The sequence below is a fragment of the Dama dama genome, chromosome 12 (assembly GCF_033118175.1).
Source record: "Dama dama isolate Ldn47 chromosome 12, ASM3311817v1, whole genome shotgun sequence".
In the NCBI taxonomy this organism is placed as follows: Eukaryota; Metazoa; Chordata; class Mammalia; order Artiodactyla; family Cervidae; genus Dama; species Dama dama.
The window spans coordinates 26,819,019-26,846,802 of NC_083692.1; the positions used below are offsets into that span (position 1 = coordinate 26,819,019).

At 40.0% G+C, this 27,784-nt stretch overlaps 1 protein-coding gene across 4 annotated transcripts; it reads left to right on the top strand.

Moving 5' to 3' along the window:
• Nucleotides 1-149: 149 nt before the first annotated feature.
• On the top strand, nt 150-26,276 carry ZBTB25 (zinc finger and BTB domain containing 25). Of its 4 annotated transcripts, XM_061156905.1 has the most exons (5): nt 150-486; nt 12,229-12,408; nt 15,414-16,357; nt 21,301-21,335; nt 25,988-26,276. In XM_061156905.1, the coding sequence occupies exons 2-5, from the start codon at nt 12,236-12,238 to the stop codon at nt 26,060-26,062; spliced, it is 1,227 nt and encodes a 408-aa protein (XP_061012888.1). In that variant the 5' UTR covers nt 150-486; nt 12,229-12,235; the 3' UTR covers nt 26,063-26,276. The 4 variants fall into 4 exon arrangements, with proteins under 4 accessions (XP_061012888.1, XP_061012886.1, XP_061012889.1 ...); XM_061156903.1 differs by lacking the exon at nt 25,988-26,276 and having other exon boundaries at nt 21,301-24,007; XM_061156906.1 differs by lacking the exon at nt 25,988-26,276 and having other exon boundaries at nt 20,345-21,438.
• Nucleotides 26,277-27,784: the final 1,508 nt, after the last annotated feature.

The window sequence follows — 27,784 nt, forward strand, 5'->3', positions numbered from 1 at the left end:
CCTGGCCCCGCGCCCTCACTCTTCCCGCGAAGACGCGGGTGCACCCTTTCCCGCCCCCATCTCTGAATTGAGGTGGTGCCTGTGTTTTTTGCACACCCTGGGGAAAGTCCCCGGGTCACGCGGTTGTGTGTGGGGGGGAGCCTGTGACGCTCAGGCTGGTCTCCACGCTTCCGCCTACAGAGTCACGATTAGCAACCGTGGCGAAGGCACCCGGAACGCGGGCCGACCCCCGCCAGGCCAGTTGAGCTGGCGGGCCGGCGCGCACGTATGCACGCACGCACGCACACTTCGGCCCCCGCGCCTCTGGTTCTTCAGCTACGAGGCGCGCGGTCACGTGGGGCCCTTCGCGGGGCGGCTGGCGCGGAAAGCCGCGCGAGAGCGGGCCGCGGGGTGCGTGAGCCGGCGCCGCCGCGTGACGTACGCGGCGCGGGAGGCGCCCCTCCCGCACAGAGAACTCGGCCGCCTGCCTGCCGCGGCGGCCTCTGGGTAAGCGACGCGGCCCGGCCCCTATGGGCTGCCCCGGGCTCAGTCCCTCCCGCCTCGAGCCGCCTGGGGCGGCGGCCTGCAGCTGCGCCGGTCGCGGGACAGATGCAAGTAGCTGGGGAGATGGGTGTTTCTGGTCCGTTTGAGATGTCAATCAGGGCACTGGAGGAAAATGGCAACCGTCAGTGAGAACTGGGCGGAGGATATCCAGAGCGGCCTTTCTCTGCCCACACCAGGCGGCCGCCGGGCCCGACGCAGGCCGGGACTGGGCTCCGGGGCGCTTCAAAGGGACGGAGACCTTCCGGCTGGGGGTCCCGGGGCGACCCGGTGTGGGTAGCCCCCATGGGCCTGAGGCATTCTCCAGGCTGCTGCACCCCCGACCCCTCTCGCCAGTGGGCGGGTCTCCAGGTGCCACTTGCGGGATGCTGCAGGCACTGTCCTCAGTCTCCCCTCCACAGCCCCGTTTGTGATTACCCGTGTCTAGGGCCGGAATTCCCCCTCATCTCCATAGTTCTTTTTTCAGATTATGTTAATCTCATTCTAAGTCAGTTTTTCTTTTTAAAGCCTGCTCCATCTATCGCTGCCTTCTTTAGCACTCTTTATTTGGAGAAATCAAGCTGTTGTCAAATTGCTTAGGCAGCGCCTAGCGCCGTACCTGGAAATTGACAGCAGCTGACGTGTTTCATAAATTAACGCCCCGGTTCCCCCCAGTGGCATGCATTCTCTTGAGACTCCTCTTTGGCAAAGCTGCTATTCTCACAGGATTTTGTGAAGTATGTAAAGTACACCTTAGAATCACAAGTCTTAAAGCCAAAGGGGCCTAATAGAAAATGCAGTTCATCCCTCTCATTTTACAGGTGAGGACACCAGGCCAAAAGACTAGCTTGATCGAAATCCCATACCTCTTCAGTAACTAGACTCCAGGGCTCTAGATGTCTTGGTCTTCACAGTCCTCACCACACCAGGAGTGCGATGCCAGTTTAACCCACTCACTGTAGAGACTTATCTGCTAGAGGTGATTATACTTGATTCCGGTTATTGAGAAATCAGACTTGGCTAGTGTGATGACTCTGGCATCTTAAGGAATGTGGTTGGCACTATTTCTAGGTGGAATAGACTGCTTATTAATGTACTTTGAGCTCAAAGCTTGTCCCCCTCCCCCGCACAAAAACATTCAGCTCTATTTTCTGCAAGAATAACCAAGATGTGCAGCATTAGTTGCTTCCTTGGGTAAAGGCACCAGAGATCACTTTGGCAATCTGAATATGGTTTAATTAAGAGTAAAGTATTAATCCGTTATCAGACATCAGCTCTTTAATAGAGAACAAAACACTGATGGGATAGGAAGCAGAATGGATGAGTCCTGATGGTTGGGAGGTTTTCAGGAACCAATAGAACATCACAGGGATAATCAGCAAGAAGACAGGAGGGGACCTCATATAACTTGCTATACCTTTTCTCCCAGCGCAGCTCTGAATGTCTTATTTGGAGGTAGTAGAGATGGATTTGGTCCTTGTTTATTGAGTAAACAGCCCAACAGCAACCTGCAGTGGCCCGCTGCTCTTTCATAGATGAATTATGAATACTTACCAAAATGGAGGTAGTATTGTCTCCCATCTTAAAAGCAAGGAAACAGGCTCAGAAAGATTTACCTGGCTTCGATGATGCTGTCATTTGCAGTAGAATTCAAGGCTAAATCACTTTATCTCCCAAGTTTGGTCAGTGCTCTTTTGCATTAGATCTTGCTACCACTTCAAGCCAGGAAGGGGATGAGTGAATCGCCTGTGGCTGATTTATTGGCGCCTGTGGTTGCCCAGAGAGGCTGAGCAGGACTTTCAGCTGCCCTCTATGCCTTAGAAAGTAGAGCTGTGTGCTTCCACCCTATCTCCTGAGGGGAGTGCGGAGGAGCCAGGCTGTCTAGCTGGGGAGGAGGGGCCCAAGTGCCTTGGCCATAAATTATCCTGGTCAGGGCTGTGCTGGGAAGTGTTGCATAATGCCCTCCCCAACACTGAACCAAAGTGATTTATTTACTATGGTCCGTAGATGGTGCTTGACCATCTTGTTAAAGAAAAACCTGTACATTTTAGTAATAAAGGCCAGAAAAGAGTTGGGGGTTTTATATTATTGCAGGTTTTTTCCTTGTCTTAAAGAGCAGTGCAGGTGCTCTTATCTTGATAAATTATAAAGTACTTCTACACCACTTCCTGTGCCCCCTTTCTGCTTATTTATTCCAAATTGCATGTGAACTTCAGTCTCTTGAGAGAAGAATGCTAAGAAAAATACTTTTCCAGTTTATAGTTACCAGCACAGGCTGTGGAGTCAAATATAGCTTTTGATCCCCACTTTGTACTATTTGCTTGTTGTATGTCCTAAGCCTAGGTTTTTTCTTATCTGTGAAGTGGAAATAGAAATCATACATATAAAAAAAAAAGAATACATATAGTCATGGTGAGGATTAAAAGAGATAGTGTACATAGAGCATTTAGCACAAGGCCTTACACATACTATTTACTCTATAATAATAGCTGTTGATAACTAACAATATTTCCTCTAGAAAAGATATTGCTGCTTGAACTTGCTTAGGGAGAGTGGAGGAAGAGGAAAGAAAGTGTTTGAAGTAAACAGTAGTTTCAGGATTATTGGTTGAATTTATTAACACATCTGCTTTTTTTAGCAGGAATTTTTTTTTTCTTTTTTAAAAAAATCTTACCTGGAGAAAAAGTGTTTATAGTGTTAAGTTAGTTATTTTTTAATATTTTTCTAATTCATTATTTCCCTGGTTACAAATCAATCATACAACGGCTCTTTAATTCCTCCTGAGAAATCCTAGGCACTTTAAGCAAAGGGTTTCATTAAAGCATGTGGATAATGTGTTTGTGGAACATTCCATGGCAAAGGAAACCTTGGTTCATCTATATTCAGAAGTTATAATCATTCTTGTTTGTACTGTATTCCAGGTCTGTACCAGCATTGTTGTTTTCCAGTTTTCTCCTGCCCTGTCAGTGGTTTGCTTTTTCTTTCAGAAATGCAGACTTAATTTTTTTAGTGGACTGAGAGGAAACTTTTCCTTTCCTTTACAGGGTTCTGATATTTTTAAGATCCAGCAGCAATTTGCACTCACCGGTGTTAGCTTTCATGTTTGCCTGGCATTGCGGCTTTATCAGGCATCCCACGTGTTGGTTAGATGGGGGTAGAGATGTAGTAGGCTGGCTGTGTCTACCAACAGGCAGCAGGCCCCAAACTAACGTTTCCCCTGTTCCGTTAAAGGTTTCTAGAGCTTAACTGCTCTTCCTGTATCATCTACCACGTCTGCTCCTTACCCTCTTCTCTTACATTCTCAGAGATATTTTCAGTAGCAAATGCCTAGAATTACTGCAGGTTTTACCTCACACAATACTTTTCAGATTTTGAATTTCCATGTGATTTTCAGATATTATAAAAATAGATATAATAGTGTCTGAGTGAATATACCTCTTTTTCCTAAGTACTTTTAAAAAAGAAGTTTGAAAATGGTATGTGCTTCATCTGCCCCCAAGACCCATACTACTTTGGGAATATTTCTGTTTCTTGATCTGGCAAGTTTTTAGTTTAAAGTTAAAATTAGAATGACAGTGGTTGATTTTGGTTCATTTAATGTAATTCATATAATTCCCACATTTTAAGCCCTTCTTGTGAAATAGCTTTTCTCTGTAATTTTAGTGTGTGAAATAGTCTCTTGGATTTCCTGGGTCCCTTGTTCTTCTAATGCAGTGGTTCTTAATTGAGGCATTATATTAGAATCACCTGTATGTTATTCGCTCAATCCTGTCCAGCTCTTTGTTACCCCATAGGCTGTAGCCTGCCAGGCTCCCCGGTCCATGAAATTCTCCAGGCAAGAGATACTGGAGTGGGTTGCTGTTAACTTCTCCAGGAATCACCTGAGGATGTTAAAAAAGGCCCTGTGCCTCACCCTCAGCAGTTCTGTTTGGGTTAATCTGGAGTAGGATTCAGACATCAGTACGGCTCTGCATGGAAGGTTTTACAAGGCAGTTAGAGCCACTATTCTAGTCTAAGATGATTTCTGCAAACATTCTTCCTCTTGGTTATAAAACATTACACTGCCACAATCATGTGAAGGTAAATTAAAAAGTTAAAATCATTATATAAATTCTTAGTAAGTAGCACTTTGGATATTTCTGCTTTTACCTTTGTATTTATAGCCATGAGTAAGTATCTCAAAAAAGCTATACACGTTCCTAGGCCAACTTTCCTGTCTCCATGTCCTAATAATTAATAATAAAGTAACAGTGGTAGAAACCACAAAGAAAATAAGTGTTTTCCAGAGAAACAGATGTCTTACTTCTTTTGTTTATTCTTTTATTGAAGTCTTATAGCCTGCCTGAATGAAAAGTTGCATGTTGTAGGACATTATTCTGGCTGTCATAGATCTGAGAGTCCAGATCTGAGAGTCCAGTCTGTCTATTATAAGATTTTTTTTTAATAAACTCAAAGATGTTGGATATCAAGGTAACGTTGAAACTATTCTAGCTTACTTAGATTGAGCTAATCCAGAGTTATTACAGTCTAGTAAGTAAACAATTTTTTGTAGTCTCTTAAATATCAGTGCTATTATTATAAATATCACTTTGATAACAGACAAACCGTTTTACGATGTAGCACCATTACATTTGGCTATAGCGTTTGTAAATACAATGGTAAGTTATTTTATTGCAACCTCTCTTACATTTTAAATCTCCACCAAAATTTCTCACATGTAACTTCTAAGATGTTTCTGTACACATAGGAAACTTTGACTGTTCCACATACTAAAGAAAATAAAATGAGTAGACAAAAAATGATGAGCAAAGGCTGTATTAAAAGCCTCTCTAATAATTTGTAAAGAAAGTTGTATTAGAAAAGGTTCTGAATTAACTATGTGATGTTTTGGTTCTAGTAACATGAGGTAAAGTCTGGTTGTGCTGCCTTAAAACATGTCTATAATGCAAAAAAGTTTGAATGAACTTATATATATGACTTTTTATTTAACAGATTTGAGTTTATTTCATTTTATAAACTTGAAACATTTTATCCCCTTATTTGGTTCAATATACTTGGAAAATCTGCCATCAGTATATATGTTGATAGTTCTAGATGGGGATTTTTGAAGAAAGGGTACTGAGTTTAAGATCAGACTTGAAGTTCTGCCAGTACCATTTAACGGGTAGTTATCTGATTTTGGGTACCTTTCCTGCCTTCTCTGAGCTTATGGTTTCTTCACCTGAAAATGGAAATAATACAGGATCTGCTTTAGTACCTCATAGGATCAAAAAAAGATAGTGTCGGAGAGAGGTTCTCAAAGTGTGGTCCATGGACACCTTGAAGTTTCCTGAATTTCTTTCAGTGGGTTTACAAGTATCTCCCTTTTGCCAAGGCAGTTTCTCTTAATACATTTGAACCAAAACAACATGTGGCAATAGATTGATTGAAAAGGCAGAGAAAAGAACCCAGCTATAGTTTTTAAAGCCAGGTATTAAAGAAGATTGCAAACTATAAGTGCCACCCTTCAAAGTGGATAAGAATCCACTTACCCGGTACAGGGGACACAGGTTCAATCCCTGGTGTTGGAAGATTCCACATGCTGTGGAGCCTCTAAGCCCACAAGCCACAGCTACTAAACGCATACTCTAGAGCCCTTAAGCCGCAACTACTGAAGCCCACATGCCCCAGAGCCCACGAGCCGCAACTTCTGAGCCCGCGTGCTGCAGATACTGAAGCCTAAGTGCCTAGAGTCTGTGTTCCGCAACAAGGAGAGCTACTGCTGTGAGAAGCTCATGCACCGCAACGAAGAGTAGCCCCAGCTTGCTGCAACTAGGGAAAGCCCACACACATACACAAAAAGCAGCGAAGACCCAGTGCAGCCAAAAATAAATATTTTTAAAAACCGATGCCACCCATCTCACTTTAAGAAGTTATGTTTTGGAATATATGTGTTATTTATATTAATATGTAATGGGTTTTTTGTTATTTCAAACATTAAAATTTTTAAAATTTCTCACTCTAATTCTGAATATGATAAATGGTGATGAACATAACCCACATAACAGCCCTTAGTACTTTTCTTAAGAGTGTAAATAAATCTGGAGAACAAAACTTTAGAATAACTGATAAAGGGTAATGACTGAGTAGTTCTATCAGGAAAATTATGCAAGTGACAATTGTAAACTTGAAAAAAAGTTTGAAAACGACCATATGGCATTAGAGAGTGATAAAAAGCAAGCAGAAACTAGAATGAGGTCTACACTTGGAAGAACAGAACAGTTGTGAATAGTTTTCCATTTTTATGGCTTTTAACCTGAGAAAGGCCCGAGTTGGGAACTCTGAGGGCATGCCTAAAACTGTGATAGTAATCTGTAGTCTTGCTTGAAGAAAAGAGGACAGAGTTCAAAGTGACCACATAGGTAGAAACTAGGGAGGAAAATCCAGAAAGGTTGTTGCAGGGACCCCCAAATACTGTATATAAACTCAGCTTAAATCTCTTGCCAACCCTGAAATGTATATGTGTGTTGAGCAGCCTCCAAACAGCACACCTAACAACAAAAAACCCCAAACCATAGTGGAGGCAGAACTTGGGAGTTTAATTTGCAAATTTGCAAATTTTGTTTAATTTGCTTAAAATTTTAATTTTAAATTTTAATTTGCTTAAAAATTTGTTTAATTTGCAAAAACAAAACAAACTTTAAAAAAAAATTTTTTTAATTTAATTTTAATTTGCTTAAAAATTTGTTTAATTTGCAAAAACAAAACAAAAAAACATCGGTGCTGTTTGGAAGAATATTATAGTACCCAGAATCTTTAGTAATGACAGTGTCTAAGATATTATCCAAAATGATGAGACACATGAAGAAACAGGAAACTATCATCCTAATTGAGATTGACCCTAAGATGACCCAGAGGTTGGGTTTAACTGAGAAGATTTAAAGCAACTACTGTAACTGCTGAAGGGTGTAAAGGAAAATAAGGTCATAATATGTGAATAAACTGGAAATCTCAGCAGAGAAATAGAAAAAGTGAGATGAAAATTTTAGTCCTGAAACTATATCTGAGATAAAAAATGAGTTAACAGGAATGATGGTGAACTTGAAGATAGGTAAATGGAAATGATCTGTATCTGAAGCAGAAAGAGAAATTACTGTGTGTGAAAGTTCTCTATAAACGTCAACACTCTGTATTAACATCAAGGATTAATGGGTTTCTTTCAAGGCCTAAACTCACCTCTTTCCTCTGCATATAGACTGACTTCATAGTTTGTAAACCAGTGCCATCTAAGAGTACTCTGAGATTCTCTCTCCTTACCTCAACCATGTGCTTCCCACTATCAAAAAAAAAAAAAAAGAGATCCTTTTTTTTCTCCATGGCTCACTGCTGCACTTATACTTTTGATTCTATCCCCAGCTTCTAGAGATTCTACCACTCTTTGGCCTGAAAGTCTTTGATCTGTAGTTCCCTCAATATCCTGTTCTATCTGTACCTATCCTCAGTGGCCTCTGCTTTCTAACATTCTAACATCCCACTGGAATCAGATACTTTGCTCTTTCCCAGTTGAGAAAAACCTCTTGGTCAGCACACTTGGGGGGTGTTTGTAATAGGCCTCATCCCCATGTCTCTCAGCCACCCCTCCCATCAAGGTTCTTGCCTTTTCTTTCTTTTTTTTTTTTTTAAGGTTCTTACCTTTTCTCATGTTGTGTGAGTCGCTGCGTCGTGTCCGACTGTTTGCGACCCCGTGGACTCTAGCCTGCCAGGCTCCTCTGTCCATGAGGTTCTCCAGGCAAGAAGACTGGCGTGGGTTGCCATTCCCTTCAGAGGATCCACCTTTTCTTTACTTCCCTCAGTAACAATATATTTTCTTATTTCTCTTTGTCTGTCTAGTTGTATCCGTGTTTCTCAAGGATTCATTTTTAGCTTTTTTTCCTACTCTTTTCTTATTTCACTTGGTAATCCCATCCATTCCTGGTGACTTCAGCCCAGTGATTTCGGAGGACCTCCTCTCCAGTGCTGCCTGTTGTCTCCACTGGTAACTGAACATTTCTACTTAGATGTCCTAGGGTGGACACCTCAAACTCACTGTATCCAAAGTGAAGCTTCTCTCTTACCAAGTCAGTTTCTGTGCCTCTCCTCTGGCATTCTGCTATACCACCTGTATATCAACACTGCACATGGCAGTCACTCTGCAAATAGGACCCCGAGGAATGAATGAATGCTTCCAGTTGCCCAAGCTGGAATTCTGAAACTCACTTTTGACTTATCTTCCCTGTGACTGACCACATCCAGTTCTCTGCCAATGCTTGTCAGTTCTCCATCTGGTATATCTTCTTGTATTCCTTTCTTCATTCCCACTGCCATTATCTGGATGTTACGAAAGACTACTTGCTGGTCTTTATTGCTCCATGTCTTTTCCTTGTTAATCTTTTATATTTGTTGCTACTAGAGCAGTCTTGATTCTCAGGCCTAATGATGATGATTTTACTCATTCTGGTTTTTTATTTTTTCCTGCCTGGAATGCTATGTTCACCTTCTCCATTTTCATCTAAATCCAGTTTTAATGGCTTATTTCTCATTGGGTTTCCTGTCATTTATCTCCCCCTCATGCTGTCCAATTGCTCTTACGGCACTTAATCACTTTTGCTTCATGTCATAGTTACTCTGTTTTATGTTTTTTCTCCCCTATTAGCTTATTGACTGCAACATCACTGTGATTTTTTTCTGTCCCTGTGCCTTGTACGGTGCATGCTTTCAAATACTTTCCTTTATTAAATTTCTCTTCACAAAGTATTTGTTTGATAAGTGAATTTAACTGTTACTCATAGACCATTAACCACAGATTTTTATATATGTGACTTTTTAGTGTGTGCTATTTTCATTTCTACATGGTTCAATAGTTCACTATACTAATGCACTATTTATATACACCATGTGTGTATATATATATAGAGAGAGAGAGAGAGAGAGAGAACTGTTGAAAATGTTTATGATCCAAGGGGGGTTTTTTGGAGACAATTTGTAAGACTGGTTTAAGGTACTTCAAGCTTAACTATTTTATTGAATCTAAGACCTGTTTTTCACATATTGAAATATCCAATATAAAGTTTTTATTTGGTTTTTTAATCTCCTTATAAATTGGTGGTATTTTAGAATCAGGGAAATGTGGTAGATACAATAAATAATGATTTTTGATTAAATGGCCTTTTGGAACAATACCCACAACTTGGATTTTTTATTATGTTCTTAGAGGATAGGCTCAGGTCGCTGTCATTTCTGTTATTTTAATTTCTTATTTTATTTCTGCTTAAAAGCTTTTAAAATGAGATAAAAAGGGATATGGGTTTTGTTTCGTTACTTGAGGGAGGACCAGGGGAAACTATTATGTTTGAATTAGGAGAATTTTTTAAAGTAGTGTGTGAATATAGAGTTAAAAGCAGTTTTAGGATTCTTAAAGTATAATATTATTCATATAAAAACCTTCTTAAGGGATATATGGGACTTCCCTGGTGGCTCAGATGGTAAAGCATCTGCCTACAATGCAGGAGACCCGGGTTCAATCCTTGGGTTGGGAAGATCTCCTGGAGAAGGAAATGGCAACCCGCTCCAGTATTCTTGCCTGGAAAATCCCATGGACGGAGGAACCTGGTAGGCTACAGTCCATGCGGTCCCAGAGTCGGACACGACTGAACTACTTCACTTTCACTTTCAAGGGATATATACATATGGAGTAGAAATATGATAATGTACAGTAGAGTCATAAACACTAAATCAAGATGGTGGTTGCCTTTGGAGGCAAGGAGTAGGGGTGGGTAGGGGATAGAATGAGGGAGAAATGCAGTGGTTTTCTACCCTATTTGTAATTGTTTACTTTCTGTGCCCAGGGCCAGGTGCATGGGAGGTGGGTGCTTGTTACATTGTTCTCTTTATCTACTTATCTGAAATACTTCAGCATATTCAAACAGGATAGTTCCCCCCGCTACCTTAAGTCCCTGCTCTCTAGTTTCCCTGGCAGAAAGGAAAGTGGTTTCTTTGAACCTTTCCAGACATGTTTACATAAACAAGAATATATTTATGCATAAATTCTTACCCCACCTTTAAAAATAAAATAACCACTCTACCACTTTTTCATAAATAGTAGTCTTCTCTACACAATTTTACATTTTGCTCTTTTTTTACTTAGTATGTATTGGAGATTATTCCATATTAGTACATTAAATACATGGTTTTAACAAAAATAGCTTTAACCTTTTATCAGTAATAATTGCTTTAGTTTTTACCAGTTTTAAATGTTTATTTTGCTGTGTCACATTTGCTTAAGTAGCAGGAATCTGGGTTTCTCCCTGGTTCTTCTTTCCAGGTATTCCTCTGAGACTTCCCAGGGTGCTTGCTGACTGTTCCCTCTGCTCCTTGAGTTGGTGGGTGGTGTCTTTTTCTGGGAGGTGGGGGACTGGAGTCCAGTGCCCAGGTTTGAATCCCCAGCTCTGCATCTCACTAGCAGCGTGATCTTGGGTCAGTTAACTCTCTCTGCTGATTGTTTCCTCACCTGTAAAATGGATTGATTATTTCCTTTCTCGTAGAATTGTATTGAAAAGTAAGTGAGTGAAAAATTCCTGACACACAGGAAACATTATAAACAGTTGACGATTTTTATTACCCATCACTCAGCATTTTGCATCCCAAGCTACTGCCAGTCTCGACAGCTAACCCCCCACTCTCATCACTGACCTCCTTAAGACTTTGATCTGTCTGGTTAGTGAGAAAGCTTCATTCTTTTTTTAGGACCTGCTCTTTTAGAGGAGGTTCTCCCAGACCCTAGTGATGCCCTTTATGCCACAGCTGCCTTCTCTTTGAAGCACCAGGGCTGTCTGCACAGTTGAGGTGGAGAAGGTGGATGGAGAGGACGGCACACCCTCCCGCTTTCAGGGCGCCCTCAAATGTTCTTGCTGCTCTGCTCACACTAGGCTTCTCCACCAGAATTCTTTTGCACGTTCTTCAGGAGGCATGATTCCCCACCCACCCCCACCGCCACCCCCAGACCAGTGGTCCTATCCAGCATTCTACTTCTTCGGGAACCTCCATGCTTGTCTGTGTCTGAGTCCAGTTAAGATCAGGGCCTAGGTTCTTTCCCACTGGGCTCCAAGCCCCATGTGGCGTGACATCTATTTTAAGGGCTTCTGTGACTGATAAGTTTCCCAAACTTTATATGATAGGCGACCAGTGTCCCCTGAGTACGCAGAGGATCCCTAAGGAGCAGGGAGAGCTCTTGCCTAGCCAGGACACACTGTAATGTTATTAACATTTATAGTTGACATTTGAACAGTAGTTTCCATTGCAAGGTGCTTTTCATGTAACTTATCTCATCTGGCCCTGAGGCAAAGATCAGTACCTCATTCGCATTTTTGCCAGTGAGGAAACTGAGGACTAGAAACATTGTGGTCACATAGATAAAAAAGGACAGACTTCCTCTTTCACATCTTTGGCACCCACGGCAAGTCACTTTCTTACCAGATTTTAAAAAGACCATGTGTTAACATTTTCAGTAGGGTTGATATCAGTTATTCATAATGGGGTATTTAATGTTAGCTAAGTTTAGGGTTAGATTAACAGTATTGAAAACTGTTGAGTAATTTCATTTAGATTTAGGTCTCCCAGTCCTCTGTAGGTTTGTGTGAACTATAGCCAATTTGGTAAATAAAATATATATATATATATTGTCCTTTTTCTCAGAGCCACGATGGACACAGCTAGCCATAGCCTTGTCCTTCTGCAGCAGCTGAACATGCAGCGAGAATTTGGTTTTCTGTGTGATTGCACCGTTGCTATTGGAGACGTCTACTTCAAAGCCCACAGAGCAGTGCTTGCTGCTTTTTCTAACTATTTCAAGATGATATTTATTCACCAAACAAGGTAAGGAGGTGCTTTTGTAAATCAGAAGAATTTTTAATACCGTGATATAGCTAAGGTTTATTATAACATCATTTTGGGTATTCTTTTTTTATGGGATCACCTTAGTAAATAATAAAAAAATTGTCATTTTTTTTTTACACATCTGTAATTAAGCTCTGTATAGAATCCATGGTGGAAGATAAGAATGAAAACAATAATAAGTCAAGTTTATTTATTTGTTTAATCCCATAACCAACCACTAAGCATGTATCTAATGTAAATTCTACTGTTATCCATACTTTCTTAGGGAAAAAGAAACTGTGATTGAGTTATTAAGTAACTTGTCCATCTAGGATTACACGCACAGCTAATAAGTGAAACTCAAATGCAAATCTGTGCTCTTAGTCACTAAGTTGTTGATTTCTTTCCTTAACATTTTCATAGCAAGATTTCAATGCCATAACTCCACCCACCTCGTGGTGGTGGCGAGGAGCCCCGCCGATGGGCGGGGCAGTCGGTTCCACCCTTCTTTCCTCTGCAGGCTCCGCCTCTCCGCGGGCAGCGGTGTCCTCAGCCCCAGTTTCTGGCCGCGCCGCTGAATTCGACCCTGGGTCGAGTGGCGCCGTCCCCACGGAGGGTGGGCCGATATTCCATATTGTAATTCAAAGGTCATTTGTTTCGAATATTTCTTCGAAAAATTTTTTTTAATTTAGGTTAACTCAACATGGATAGGGAGAGGGGTATAAAATGGTATCCAGATTCTGAGTTCTTGGTAAAGAATAGCTTTAATGCATCTTAGGTTAAAAGTGATGGAACACTATGCTTTTTTTAGAAGACCTTACTTTTGGCATTTCTTTGGCAGTCCAGTGGTTAAGACTCTGTACTTCCCCTGCAGGGGGCGCAGGTTCGATCTCTGGTCAGGGAACTAAGATCACAGGCCAGGTGGCTTGGCCAAAAATAGAAAAAAGACATTTATAGTCTAAGAGAGAGGTAATGCATGTAAGGAAGATAATTGCAGTGTAATTGATCTCTTTGTGCCTCAGTTTCCTTCTCTGTAAAACACTAGTATATCCACTCCATGGTGTTGAGATGATTAAATGGATTAATAATATTAAAGTGTTTGCATCAGAGCTTTGCACTGTTAGCTGCTGCTATTAATAATTTCTGTGATGTCTATAGTCGTAGTGTTGCACAAAGTAGACTGGAGTGTCAGCAGACTTATTTTGAGAGGGTTAGAAAGGTTTTACAGAGACTCTGAATCTTAAAGGATCAGGAGGAGTTTTTCAGATGTTACAGAGGAATGCCAATAATTGCAATTATAGGTGGAGGAAATAAATGCACGAAAACATATGCAGATATGAACCAGGCTAGCACATTCAAAAAATGGAGTAAATCAGAATGATTGGCATGAATGATAAAAAGGGGAGAGGAGATTAGAGTCCGGGACAGGTCATGGGTAGCCTTTTCCATCACACACAAGTTTCCTCTCCAACTTAAGTGTCAATGTAGAAACTAGATTAGGAACGCTACCTTCACATCAGCCTCATTTGAGAGCAGTGAGTTGGTTTAGCTCTTAAAGCACCTGTTTTTTACCAGGCACCATGCTAGGCTAAATTCAGATGCATAGGTAACAGGCCTGCTCTGTGATATTTCTGCTGAGTAAAATTCCTCACTTAAAAGACCTCTGTGCTGATACTAAAAAAAAACCCTGCCACAGACCATGGCAGTGAGTGGGTCAGAGGTAAGAGTGAAACCTAAGAGGGAATCCTAAAATATCAGGACTAAAGAAATGGATTGCTGGCATACAGACTGCTTTCTGATGTGTTGAGGCAAACTTTCGTTTCAGGGAAGGTATGTCCATCGACTGATTCCATTGTTCCTTGTTATCTAGCCTCTCCCTCAGGTTCTCTTTATCTTAATTTTAACAGTGTTTCCTGATTTCTTGTTACACGATTATTTCCATCTATCTTCTGAATTCTAGATTCATATGTGAAAAATTGGGCTTGAGACTAATTTAAAGCTTTTCAAAATTACACTTGTATTCATTTGTGATCTAAAGAGTAGATATATTAATATACTTGGAAGCCAAAATAAGGTGAGTATGATTTAAATTCTATATGATACCAATTCCAATAAGCCCTTTGAAAATTTTAAATTATTGTTTATTGTGGCAAAATATATATAAACATAAAATTTACCATTTTAACCATTAATTGTACAGTTCAAGGGCATGAATCATATCCACAGTGTTGTGTAACTATCACCATTACCTATTTCTAAAACTTTTCATCACCCCAGAAAGAAACTGTAACCATTACATAATAAACCCCCATCCTCTCCACTCTCAAGTTCGCGGTAACCTCTAATCTATTTTCTGTCTCTGAATTTTCCAAATCTAGATGTTTCTTACAAGTGGCATCATATAAAATTTGTCCCGTTGTGTCTGGCTTATTTCATTTAGCATGTTTTCAGGATTCATCCATGTTGTAGTATATATCAGAACCTGATTGCTTTTTATGGCTGAGTAACGTTCCACTGTACGTATATACTGCATTTTGTTTCTCCATTCATCTATTGATGGATAGTTGGGTGGTTTTCTGCTTTTGGTTAATGTAAAATGCCATTGGTTTGTGGATTTCTGTTTGACTCCTTGAATTCAGTTCTTTTGGTTATATTCCCAATAGACTGTTAAGTTCCTTAAGGGCAGGGTATCTGTTTTATTCATTTTTCTACCCCCTGCATGCAGTTTAAGTGCATATCACTTGGGAGTCACTAAATGTTGAACTAATCAGAATATCTGTGTTTCTTAACTTTAGGCAGTAGATTGAATACCTGAAGACTTGGTGCTGGGCCATAAAACTGGTATACAATGAAAATCTGAGCTTTTGTTACTGTGTTTCATCAAGGCAGATTGTTAAATTAGAAGTTAGGAAGAAACTGCTTTAGCCTAAGACTGTATGCTGTTAACTAAAAAGGCCAACTGGGTTGTTTCATTCTGTGTGGGTCTGTTTTTTTGTTTTTAACAGTGAATGCATAAAAATACAACCAACTGACATCCAGCCTGACATATTCAGCTATTTGTTGCACATTATGTACACGGGGAAAGGGCCAAAACAGATTGTGGACCATAGTCGTTTGGAGGAAGGGATTCGATTTCTTCACGCCGACTACCTTTCTCACATTGCAACTGAAATGAATCAAGTGTTCTCACCAGAGACTGTGCAGTCCTCAAATTTATATGGCATTCAGATCTCAACGACCCAAAAAACAGTTGTCAAACCAGGGCTGGAGGTCAAGGAAGCTCCTTCCAATAACAGTGGAAACAGAGCTGCTGTCCAGGGTGACCACCCCCAGTTGCAGCTCTCTCTTGCTATTGGGCTGGATGATGGCACTGCAGACCAGCAGAGGGCCCATCCTGCCTCCCAGGCCTTGGAGGAGCACCAGAAGCCCCCAGTGTCCATCAAGCAGGAGAGATGTGACCCAGAATCTGTGATCTCCCAGAGCCGCCCCTCACCTTCATCAGAGGTGACAGGCCCCACTTTCACCGAAAGCGGTATCAAAATACACTTATGCCATTACTGTGGGGAACGTTTTGATTCCCGTAGTAATCTAAGACAACATCTCCACACCCACGTGTCTGGATCCCTCCCATTTGGTGTCCCTGCTTCCATTCTGGAGAGTAATGACCTTGGTGAAGTGCATCCACTTAATGAAAATAGCGAGGCTCTTGACTGCCGCGGGCTCAGCTCCTTTATTGTCAAGGAGAATGAGCAGCAGCCTGACCTCTCAAACCGCGGTGCTACAGAGCCTTTGCAGATCAGTCAGGTGTCTTTGATCTCCAAAGACACTGAGCCAGTAGAATTAAACTGTAATTTTTCTTTTTCAAGGAAAAGAAAAATCAGCTGTACCATCTGTGGTCATAAGTTTCTCCGAAAGAGCCAATTGCTGGAGCACATGTACACACACAAAGGTAAATCTTACAGGTATAACCGGTGCCAAAGGTTCGGTAATGCATTAGCCCAGAGATTTCCGCCATATTGTGACAGCTGGTCTGACATCCCCCTGAAAAGTTCTCGTTTGTCGCAAGAACAGTTAGATTCATCTTGTGCCTTAGAGTCAGAACTCACACAAGAAAATGTGGACACGATCCTGGTTGAGTAGCAGTTTCTCCTTCAGAATTTTTATATCAATTCTGACAAAAGAATTCCACATGTGTTTTTTTATTCATAAATTATTTTCCTCCTCAAGTTCTTTACCATTTGTCCATAGTTCTAAGGTTGTATATACTACATCTTTTTATTGTAAAGATCTATCAATACATTGCTGCCAAGATGTAACCTTCCACTGGGGCTGTCTTTTCCTCAGTTAAATGACAATTTAGAAATGAGAAATCAATGTGGACGTATGGAAATTTTTTCAGGTTGTAGAATCTGTAAAGGCAAATTGAATATGAAATAAGTGTAATCTTTTTTAAAGAATGTTCTAAACTATCACTTTTGGTTAATGTTCCACATGAATCAAGCCCCTATGAGGATTATTTTAAAATATTTTCTGCCATATAGGAAATTAATAGTTATATTAGTATATAAATATATGTTATAATGTATAAAACATTTGTTTGAGGGCATAACTATACCAAATCATGAGTAGTTTTAAATTACTGTTTATTTGCTAGTTGGGCAACATCTTGCATGCATGCTCAGTCATTCAGACAGATTCTGGGGTATGATTTTTTGTGACCCCACAAAGTGTCTGACTGTGACCCCATGGACTGTAGCCTGCCAGGCTCCTCTGTCCATTGGATTATCCAGGCAAGAAAACTGAAGTGGGTTGCCATTATGTGACTTTATTTATTTAACATTGAGCATACCTCATTTTCAATAAATATTTTATTTAAAAGAGAGAAAAAGAGAAGAGTCGGAAACATACAAAAACTTCAGAGAGTCAGTAAGATACATATACATACGTAGGTAAGCATAGATGCCTCCAGAGTTAGAGACAGCAGTTCAGACACATCTGTGTGGACTGACACCCTGGTGTTGTTACCTTAATCTAGTGTTTTCTTAAAGAACTTAAGAGCAGTTTGAGATTTTTATGACAAGAGGTTTATATGAGCTTAAGAGGAAAATGATAGAATACAAATTATCTTTCTATCCATAGTATCAGAAGATTTTATAGGCTGCTTGAGTTGACATTAATTTTCTAACAAAAACCTGAAAAGGTACTTTTTCAGGTACTTTTTCAGTGGCACAGTTTTCACTTTTTTTCTGGTACATAAAACCAGCAGAGTAGATATAGTCAGTGTACTAGAACTATGTTTAAAAATCGTGACCAGCCTTCCCTCTGTGAGTCAACTTAACTCCCCTTTCTAATAGTGAAACTTACAAAGCTAAAACTCCAGAAAAATTAAAATTAATGGACCGAATGGCAGATTCTCCTGCTGTGTGTAGCTGGGAAAAAGCTGGTCAAACTTCACCATAGAGGATAGATCTAAATTGTTTCTGATATGTTTAAATTTTAAATACTAGATAGTCAAGAATAACCAAAGAGAGAGGCTTTAGAACACCCTCGTCTTTTTTGTATGTTGCCCTGTTAAATTCTAACTCTCACAAGTATTTTAGTAAATTTAATAAATTTGGTTTCTACAACTTAGAATTTAACGGCATACAAAAACTCTAATCTCCCTGATGACTACACACTTTACAGTTCCTGACATCAGAGTTCCTTAAGTATCTGAGTTTAGTCAGGAGGGAGCTCAGAGAGAAATCCATCTCGTTTTAAGGGTGCAAGGAATTTCTCTGAGTTATCAGTGAGTTTAGGTAGATTATGAAATGGTAAGTTTTTCTTAAGAAGTGGATGAGGAAAACCAATGGGCATTATCTAAGGTGGTTGAACTTCTGTCCTAGACAAGGATGTGAATCCTCGTGGGGTCAGGATTAACATGCTAAGAGCAAAATCTAAGTAGCTATTGATGCAAAGTCAGTTGTATCAGTCAGTAGTTAAAACAAATGTATTGCTCTTTAGTATCAAAACTTCATCTAATCATATTCTTAAATCATTTCCGCAATTATTCAAACTTACACTGTCCTCAATGATTTCATCACATAAGGTGAACACAAATATTAACGTTGATTTCATGCATCTTAGGCTATTCTGGATATATTCCCTAGCCTCCTTCAAGTAAAATTTTATTTTTTCTTGTTTAGATAAAAATTTTCTTGATTTTTCTGTTCTGTTTTCTTTCCTACTTGCTCAGTCATTAGTCCTTGACCCAAAAAGTGTGTGTAGCTTAAAGGGTGGGATTTAGTGTGCATATGAGTTGTGGGTAGGACAGCAGTTCAAGGCAGAGTCTGGATGAGGCAGGAGTTTGCTTTTGATTGACTGTCCATAATAGACAACGTTAACTTAAAGCAGACATTTATCTACTTTGTTGAGTGTTAAGAAAGGAGTGATTAACTGTATTTTTATTCTTATTCATAAGGTTCCTTTTAATATTAGGAATTCAAAGCAAGTGTTCTTTCCTTCATCTTCATAGTATTCTGTCTGTATTAGGAAGTGGGAAAATGAATACTCCATTTTATAGAAAAAATCCCCAAATCTTGGTTCCAGAGAGCCAGTGAGTAGTGGTGTGGGGAATGATTCCAGTTTTATCTTTTTCATTTGTTCAACAGGAATATTTTAAAAATTATTTTATAACTAATATTGTGCCCTGAGTATTTTTAAAGACATGATTCCTAAGAAAATCTACCTTGTATAAAAAAGTTCCTCCAGCTAAAGGCTTTAATTTTGACTACATCATTTATAAAGTAGAGCTGTTATGTTAACCATATAGTATGGTCTGCATAATGATTGTCACACTCTTAAAACTGGAAATGCTGCGTGCACTTTAGTGTATCAGGCAAGTACTAAACAGACATTTCCCCTTTGGATCAGCTTAGAATTTTCCCTTTTTTCTAGATCCCACATATAGTTGTTTTCTGGAGGAAAACAGACTGTTGCAGTATTTGTTCTTGTTAGCGTATTGTTAAACTCAGTATCTGATAAGTGTAGTCTGCCTTATAAGAAAACCAACACTTCTGGATTTAACTCTTGAAATTATTATTTCTTTCTCTGAATTATTATTCACTTTCCCATCTGTAAAGTGTGTGAAAGCAATCCCTACCTCACAGGGGTGTTGTGAGGATTTGTTTTAAAATTGTGGTAAGTTATATCAGTATTATTGATAAAAACCAACCATATAGGGACTTCTCCAGTGGTCCAGTGGTTAAGACTTCACTTCCCAACACAGGAGGTGCCGGTTCAGTCCTTGGTCAGGGAGTTAAGATCCCACATACCTCATGGGTCAAGAAACCAAAACATAAAAACAGAAGCTGTATTGTAACGAATTCAATAGACTTAAAAAAAAACCCAACCATATAAAGAAAACTACATTCTGCATTTTTTATGTAGCTAAACCTTTAACTTTAGTATTCCAACTCATAAATTCTAGAATGTCTTCAGAAGCAGTCATGTGCTATTTAATAATAATTAATTGGCAAAATTTTTACTTTTTACAAATATTCTAGAAACAGCAGAGTTGCTAGAATTCCTATGCTACCTTAGTTTAATCATAAGTATTTCTCTTTAGCCTTTAACAAGAAAGATAGTAATTCTTTGGCATTATTGGGAATGAAAACTTTCCAAGTTCAATGTTATTGAAAGTTCCCCCAAACGTTGTTTACATATAGGAAAAGGAACAAAAGCAGTGGAGAAAATACCATTTTCATTTCTTTGATGTAGATCATCTAAAAAGTAGATAGAGACAAGAAATAGAGTAGGGTTAATAACATAGTAATTTATTATGTTCTATCAAAATAGTATTGGAAAAGGTTTCACTTAAAACTGAAGGAAATACTTATTAATCATGGAAAAAGATAGTCTGGAAAATGTATAATTCCATTGACGTTTATTTGCACAGGTGAATTCTTGACGTTGTAACTCAGATCCTTGACAAGTATCCATTTTTTGTCTAATTGAGGTAAAAAATAGGCCGTGTGAAGAAATTTCATAAGGTAACTTGTATCTTTGTATGTTTTAAACTAAATGTAGCTCTGTGTATTTTATTATAATTAATTTTTAAATTCCTGAGAATGAAATCTGTAAATTATTATTCTTTGCTGTACTTCTGTTTTTGTATGCTTGAACTTTCTGAAGACTGGTGAGATTATACAGTCCTTAGCCTGTCTGTCTTAAATGTAAGGAGTTACAGACTGTGATTTTTGTCTTCAAGACCTGCAGAACCCTTTTTGCTTCAGTGTGTATCTGTCCACACTTGATTACTTAGTAGATATTGTTCCAGTGCGATTGGTGGACTGTCATCAACTCTTCTATTTTGTGCCAAATAGTCATTTAGTCAGATTAAATCAAATATCAACTTAAAATGCTTTCAAAGAAACTTGGATTTCAAAAACTTAAACCAAAAAAAAAAAAAGAAAAGGGAAATTTCCTGGTTGTCCAGTAGTTAGGACTCCGCTTTCACTGCTGAGGGCCTGGGCTTGATCCCTGGTTGGGGAACTAAGATCCCACAAGCTATGTGGCACAGGCAAAAAAACCCCAAAACCAAAAAAAAAAAAACAAACCCCAAAACCTGTACAATGAAAAAGGCCCCCTGAAGAAATCTTCAAAGTACTACTAACACATAGTAACATATAATACAAGAGACTGAAATCAATAATATATTGTATGCTTAAACTCTTCCACCTAATGTACTGTGAGTTTGCTTCAGAAATATTCTTTCGGAAAGTTTTGTATTCTCCATTTGGAATGAAAACAGTGAATTTCATGTATTTTATCATGACAAATAAATTAATGTGGCTTGATCATAAACGAAACTTTTTATTAGCTCAGCTTATAGAATGTGTTCTTATTTTACAGCAGTGTCTGCCAAATGTTGTCTTCCTAGTGTTGAGGTAAGTAGTCTCTACCAGGTAACATTTTGGATGTGTGATGCAAAAATGCATCAGTGGGTCCAGTTCTTATCAACCATAATCTGTAGTGCTTCCCAGCTGCCATCTCTGGAAAGAAAGGTAGTATCTAGTACTTTCCTGGAAGTTTCTTGCTTTGCTCCTTTCTCTCTTCCCTTTTTACTATCCCTCCAGTAGCGGAATCTGCAACAGCGATTCTTAGCCAGGATGTATTAATCGGGGTTATCCAGAGAAACAGAACCACACTGTGTGTGTGTGTGTCTGTGTTTGTGAGAGAGGGAGAAAGGGAGAGAAAGAGATTGATTGACTGATTATAAAGAATTGGCTTATGCAAATATGGAGGCCAGGTCCCAAGATCTGCAGGTGGCAAGCTGGAGACCCAGGGGAGCGGGTGAGGTAGTTCCAGTCCAAACTTTGCAGCTTGAGACTCATAAAGGCAGGAAAAGACCACTGTCCCAGCTTAATAGGCAGAAGCTCCATTATTCTCAGGAGGGTCAGCCTTGTTGTTCAGTTCAGGCCTTCAGTTGATTGTAGGAGAGCTATTCACTTGAGAGAGGAAGTCTTCACTCAGTCTACTGAGTCAAATGTTAACTCATTCAGAAACAGGGACACGCCCATAATAATGGTTGACCACATTCTGGGTGCCCTGCGGCCCTGTCAGGCTGACACACACAGTTCATGATCACACTGGCTGGTCCCCCTCACCACGGTGGCCTTTAGCAGTGTGGAGCTGCTTGTCACAGCTGGGTGGGGCTCGGAGAAGCTTGCTGCTGGTTTCTAGTGGGTAGGTAAATCAGGGGTGTTCTGAACAGCCTACAGCACGGAGTGTAGCCCCCACAACAAAGAATTGTCCAGCCAAAATGTCAGTGGTGCCAAGAATTAAATTTCTATTTGTATTAACTTTATCCCATCTTTTCAAAGATAAAAATGTGATTATTAAAAATTATAGATATATTAAGCAACAGGACAGCCTAAAATCTACTCATATAATCTTTGAACTAAACAATTGTGTCCCTAATAAGTTCTCTGGGAAATTAAAATGTGATCATAAGTTGTAATTTGTATAAATATTTAATTTGGCCATAAGGTGGCACCAGTGTACCTTTTAAAAGTCTTTCACATAGGTTTGACTAGGCTGATAAAGGTCCGTCTAGTCAAAGCTATGGTTTTTCCAGTAGTCATGTATGGATGTGAGAGTTGGACTATAAAGAAAGCCGAGCGCCGAAGAATTGATGCTTTTGAACTGTGGTGTTGGAGAAGACTCTTGAGAGTCCCATGGACTGCAGGGAGATCCAACCAGTCCATCCTAAAGGAAATGAGTCCTGAATATTCATTGGGAGGACTGATGCTGAAGCTGAAACTCCAATACTTTGGCCATCTGATAGAAAGAGCTGACTCATTGGAAAAGACCTTGATGTTGGGAAAGACAGAAAGCAGGAGGAGAAGAGGACAACAGAGGATGAGATGGTTGAACAGCATTGCCGACTCAATGGACATGAGTTTCAGCAAACTCCAGGAAATGGTGAAGGACAGGGAAGCCTGGCGTGCTGCATTCCACGGGGTCTCAAAGAGTCGGACATGACTGAGCCACTGAACTGACTGAACTGAACTTTATGCTCAAATTTGGCATCACTATTTGTTTAATTCACATTTATTTAGTACTTAGCTTCTTTGGGATTTTGTCTCACTTTATAGAGTTATGATTAATGAGAAGCTTCCTAGCATTCCATAATACATTAGGTACTGAAATATATTCACATCCCGCTTTGATCAAGATGCTCCCAATTTACTTGTATAGCAGCAGATAACTTGAAAAATATCATTTAGTATGCTGCTTTTATCAAGAACTTCTGAGGATTCTTGTAAGTCTTTAATATTAAGTGAAAGTGTTAGTCACTCAGTCGTGTATGACTGTTTGCGATCCCAAGGACTAGCCTACCAGGCTCCTCTGTCCATAGAATCCTCTAGGCAAGAAGACAGGAGTGGGTTGCCATTTCCTTCTCCAGGGGATCTTCCCAACCCAGGGATCGAACCCGGGTCTCCTGCATAGCAAGCAGATTCTTTACCATTAAGGCTTAGGCATTTTAGTCGCAATCACATTTGTTCCTCTAATCAGGCATCAAACTCAGTTTTTAGTGTTCTGCCGGGTTAGTAGATAAATCCAGGGACATATGAGTAAATACTCCCTAGTTTCTTAACTTTTGTTTCTTTCCTTCATATGCATAGCCAGTGAGGTTAGCCTGTATATTATTTTCTGGAACTTTTTCTTTCAACTGTGATTTAACAACTGACTTTTTAAGTTGGTGTTCTTTTTCCATCTTCCTTCACTTTGTTACAGCCAGTTTCATTCTCTGAGTAGGCTGAGACGTTCTCTCTTAGAGTTCTTGTGCCTTCCAATGCTGAGTGAATGCAGGCTACCCTTTCCTCTCCACCGTTTCTGCTTGCAGTAGTACTATGAATATTATCCTCGGGCTTTGTGCCTCATCACTAAATACTTCTCTTAAATTTATTTTACAACTGATTAACCAGCTTGGACAATAAACCTGCTTTCTCCCAGATAAATTCTCTTCCGGTGTTTATATAATGTTGAAACTTTTCTGTTGAAACAACTTGGTGATACTGTATCAAAATAATGGAAATAAAAGATCTTCCTTTAAGCTGCTAGAAATCCTTGGTGTCCTTTCATGTCAGAAATCTGAAGGAATAGCAGTGCTGTAGGAGGGCTGCTCTGCACAGCTGGTCCTTGCTCTCTCGGGAAGTGGAGAAGAGGAGAGGAGTGTGCAAGGGAGGCCTTCATCATCGAAGTCACCTGTTGTATGATCCATGTTATTACTCAGTTTCGAAAAGGTTAATGTTAGATTCTTGTGGACCAAACAGGCCCTTGAAGAATGAGATCTTATGCATTTAGCTCTGCCACATTTTTCTGTAAGGGAAGCCATATGGTACTTAGTCCAAACCATATGTAGGTAAGTATCTAATTTTAAAAAAATAGTTTTTTTTGATAACTGGCATTTGTACCAAGTGCCTTGTAGGGAGGAAAATCTAAAGAACCTATGGTGTGGTTCTTTAGGAAAAGGATGCAACATTTTCAGAGAGAAGAGAAAAGGTTTTGAAATGCAGACCAAAGATTCCAGTGGAGTCCATCTCAAAAAGATTTTTTTACTGGACCAGTTCTCATTTCCCACATTGCCCTTCTTCTACATATGTGCACAGTCCATGCTGTGAGCTCAGTAGTACCTGTCCTCTATCACAGCATTTTAAAATTTGGGAGGAAAGGCATATAAATGGAGAACTTTTTAAAATGTTGAACGTCTCCTGTTTCACTGTTAACATAACCACAGTTTTTCAAATTTCTCCAGTTGGTGGTGAGCTTCAGACCCACCATGTAGAGCCATGCAAATTATGCACAATAACACCAGGGGGCACCACTCACCAAATGCATGCTTCTGGCTTTAGGCTTGCAGTTTGCACAGCTCTGCAGGGCAACCCTTTCTTTCCTTGAAAGTGAAAGTGAAGTCACTCGTCGTGTCCGACTCTCTGAGACCGCGTGGACTATAGCCCACCAGGCTCCTCCGTCCATGGGATTCTCCAGGCAAGAATACTGGAGTGGGTTGCCAGTTCCTTCTCCAGGGGATCTTCCCAACCCAGGGATCAAAAAACCCATTGTGGGCAGATGCTTTAACCTCTGAGCCACCTCTCCTTATCCTGGTTTAAATGTTGAATTTAAGAAGCCCTTATTTTGAATTTCTGCAGCAAGTGGCAGTTTTCACTTGTGTATCCAAGAAATTATATTAAACTAAAATACACAGGTGGTATAAAGAACAATGAAGAAAAAATGAATACTCCCTAGGTGACTCAACCATGTGTGTTTGTTAAAATTTGTAGAACTATGCACTAAACAGGGTGGATTTTACTGTATGTAAATTACACTGTAATGAAGAAAAGATTAAGACCACCCGGATAAATATAGAAAAGTCTTAAAGTTTAATGAGCCATAATGATTATCATTCACTATTAATCCTCCCATGGGTCAGAAAAAACAAAAACAAAAAAACACCACCACCGTCTAGACATTAAGAGTACAGAGAAAAAAAGAGGAAAAAAAAAAGAGTACAGAGAAAAACTCATGAAACTAAAAAGGTAATTCTGAAATTCACTCTGAAATCAGACAAATTACTGATGAGGCTCTGGCACATCTGGATAAAAGATTAAAAACTCACGTTGAGTTTTTCACCTGAATTGAATTATGAGTGACCAGTTATTTTGGCATTTGGTGCATCTCAGCTTTACACAGAGGACAAGGACAATTCCAACTAGTCATTCTGATCAGGGAGATAGAAGCTTTCAGTTGACCTGTTTAAAGGAGAGGTGACACTCTATGTTTTTATACTACAAATGGTTTTTCCACGTGGAACCTCTGCATTGTAATTTATATATGAAGATATCTGATTGACTTGAGCATACACACTGGTAGCTGCATTAATCATGACTGTGACTGATCACAGATGTGGTCCAGAGGCCCACTTGTCACTGTACTGACCAGACCTTCCTGTGACCTACAGATACAGTATGGATTTGGGATTCAAAGGTTTGAGTACAAGTATACAAATGGCTGCACCTGCTTTTGTCACTCCTAGGAGGAAGAAATAGCTATCCACTCCAGTATTCTTGCCAGGAAAATGCTATGGATAGAAGAACCTGGTGGGCTATAGTCCGTGGAGTTGCCAAGAATGGTACATGACTGAGCATGCACAAACATCTCCTGTGAGTACAAAATTGGAAGACCTATTTTTTTGGCCACAGTTATAGCTGAGAAAAATATAGGAAAGGTTTAATCCCTGCCCCTTGCACTGTCATAAAGATCAAGATAGAGTTTCCCAGGTGATGCTAGTGGTAAAGAACCCTCCTACCAATGCAGGAGACGTAAGAGACGTGGGTTCGATCCTTGGGTTGGGAAGATCCCCTGGAGGAGGACTCAGCAGCCCACTCCAGTATTCTTGCCTAGAGAATCCCCATGGACAGAGGAGCCTGGCAGGCTACAGTCCATCGGGTTGCAAAGAGTTGGACACAACTGAAGTGACTTAGCATGCATGCGAAGATCAAGATAAGGCCAAAAGTCCTATTTGAGTCTAGCCATGAAACAAATTGTGAAGAAAGTGCATCTGGTCTTGTAAAATGCAGAAACTGCTAGACACTGCTACCATTGCAATTACAATAAGTTAGAGACAGTTTTAAGTTTAGGAGTTTTCCACCCTGGGAGGCATCCTCCCCTCACCTAGGTTTTTCTTAACTGTTTGTGGTATCTGTGCCCAGCTTTGCTGAGGATTTTCTGTGAATGTATAGTGTGCTCATGTACAGATACATATTTACTCACTCTTTTTCCTAAGTTCAGAAGCTTAGCCTCCAATAATCTCAAGCTTCAGGGAAATAAAGAAAGGTATGTACCTCACAAAGTGATTGGGGGCTCCAGACTTAGCATAAAGGGCAGAATCGCCTGTGAGGACAAGTGTTGGAAAAGGTTATGTACTTTTCTCTTAAATTAGAAAGATGTGACTTAATAAAAAAATTTAATTCCACAAAGTGTGAAATATTAAATACCCTGTGTACAGTGTACATTAACAAGACATTTTACTTCAGAACATAGTTTTAGGACTTTTAAGATGTTATTGAAGAAGGAATTCATAGGGCCTGGACTCCATCTCAGGCCTGTCCGTGCTGGCCGTGCTCGGCTGCCTCTCCAGCGGACTCTGAACTCTCTGCTTAGTGCCTGTGGGGACGACAATGGAAGGATAAGACCCCCTCCAGACAGGGGAATCTTGAAGATCATATCCAGGCTACTCATTGCCTAAGAGGAAGCATACCGTAATCACCCCTGTCTCCAGACAGGTCATAAACTTTTTTCGTATCTATCAGGAGGTAATCACAGGCTTATCGATTATTAACTGGTTGGAATGTAACTGCGGGCTTATTGACTATTGACTGTTTGGACACGTACACATGGGGTAGGTGGTGGGTTTGGACACGTACGCATGGGGTATAAAAGATTTTCACAAATGCTGGACGGGGTCCTTGGCTAAGAGGAGACTCTGCCTTGGGCCCGCCGGCGTAATAAACTGCACTCCACTATCTGCATTGTCCTTCTGAGTGAGTCTGTTTCCCGGAAAGCGTGGCTCTAACATTATCAACTTTAAATTGATCCCAAGGTTTGGAAAGCACATTCTTTTCTAGAGCCTAATCATTGTCATTGGTCTGTGCTTCAGAAAAACAGGGTTGTCAATGGTTAGGGAAGAAAACTGGTGTCTTAGTAAACACAGAAGTTTTGAAACATCCAGCTTTAGCAGGCACCATCTGAAAAAGCATTTTTTGCATTAAGGTTGCTTAGTTATTTGGTAACCATATAGATTATTAACAATGTGTCAGTTAATGCAGAGAAA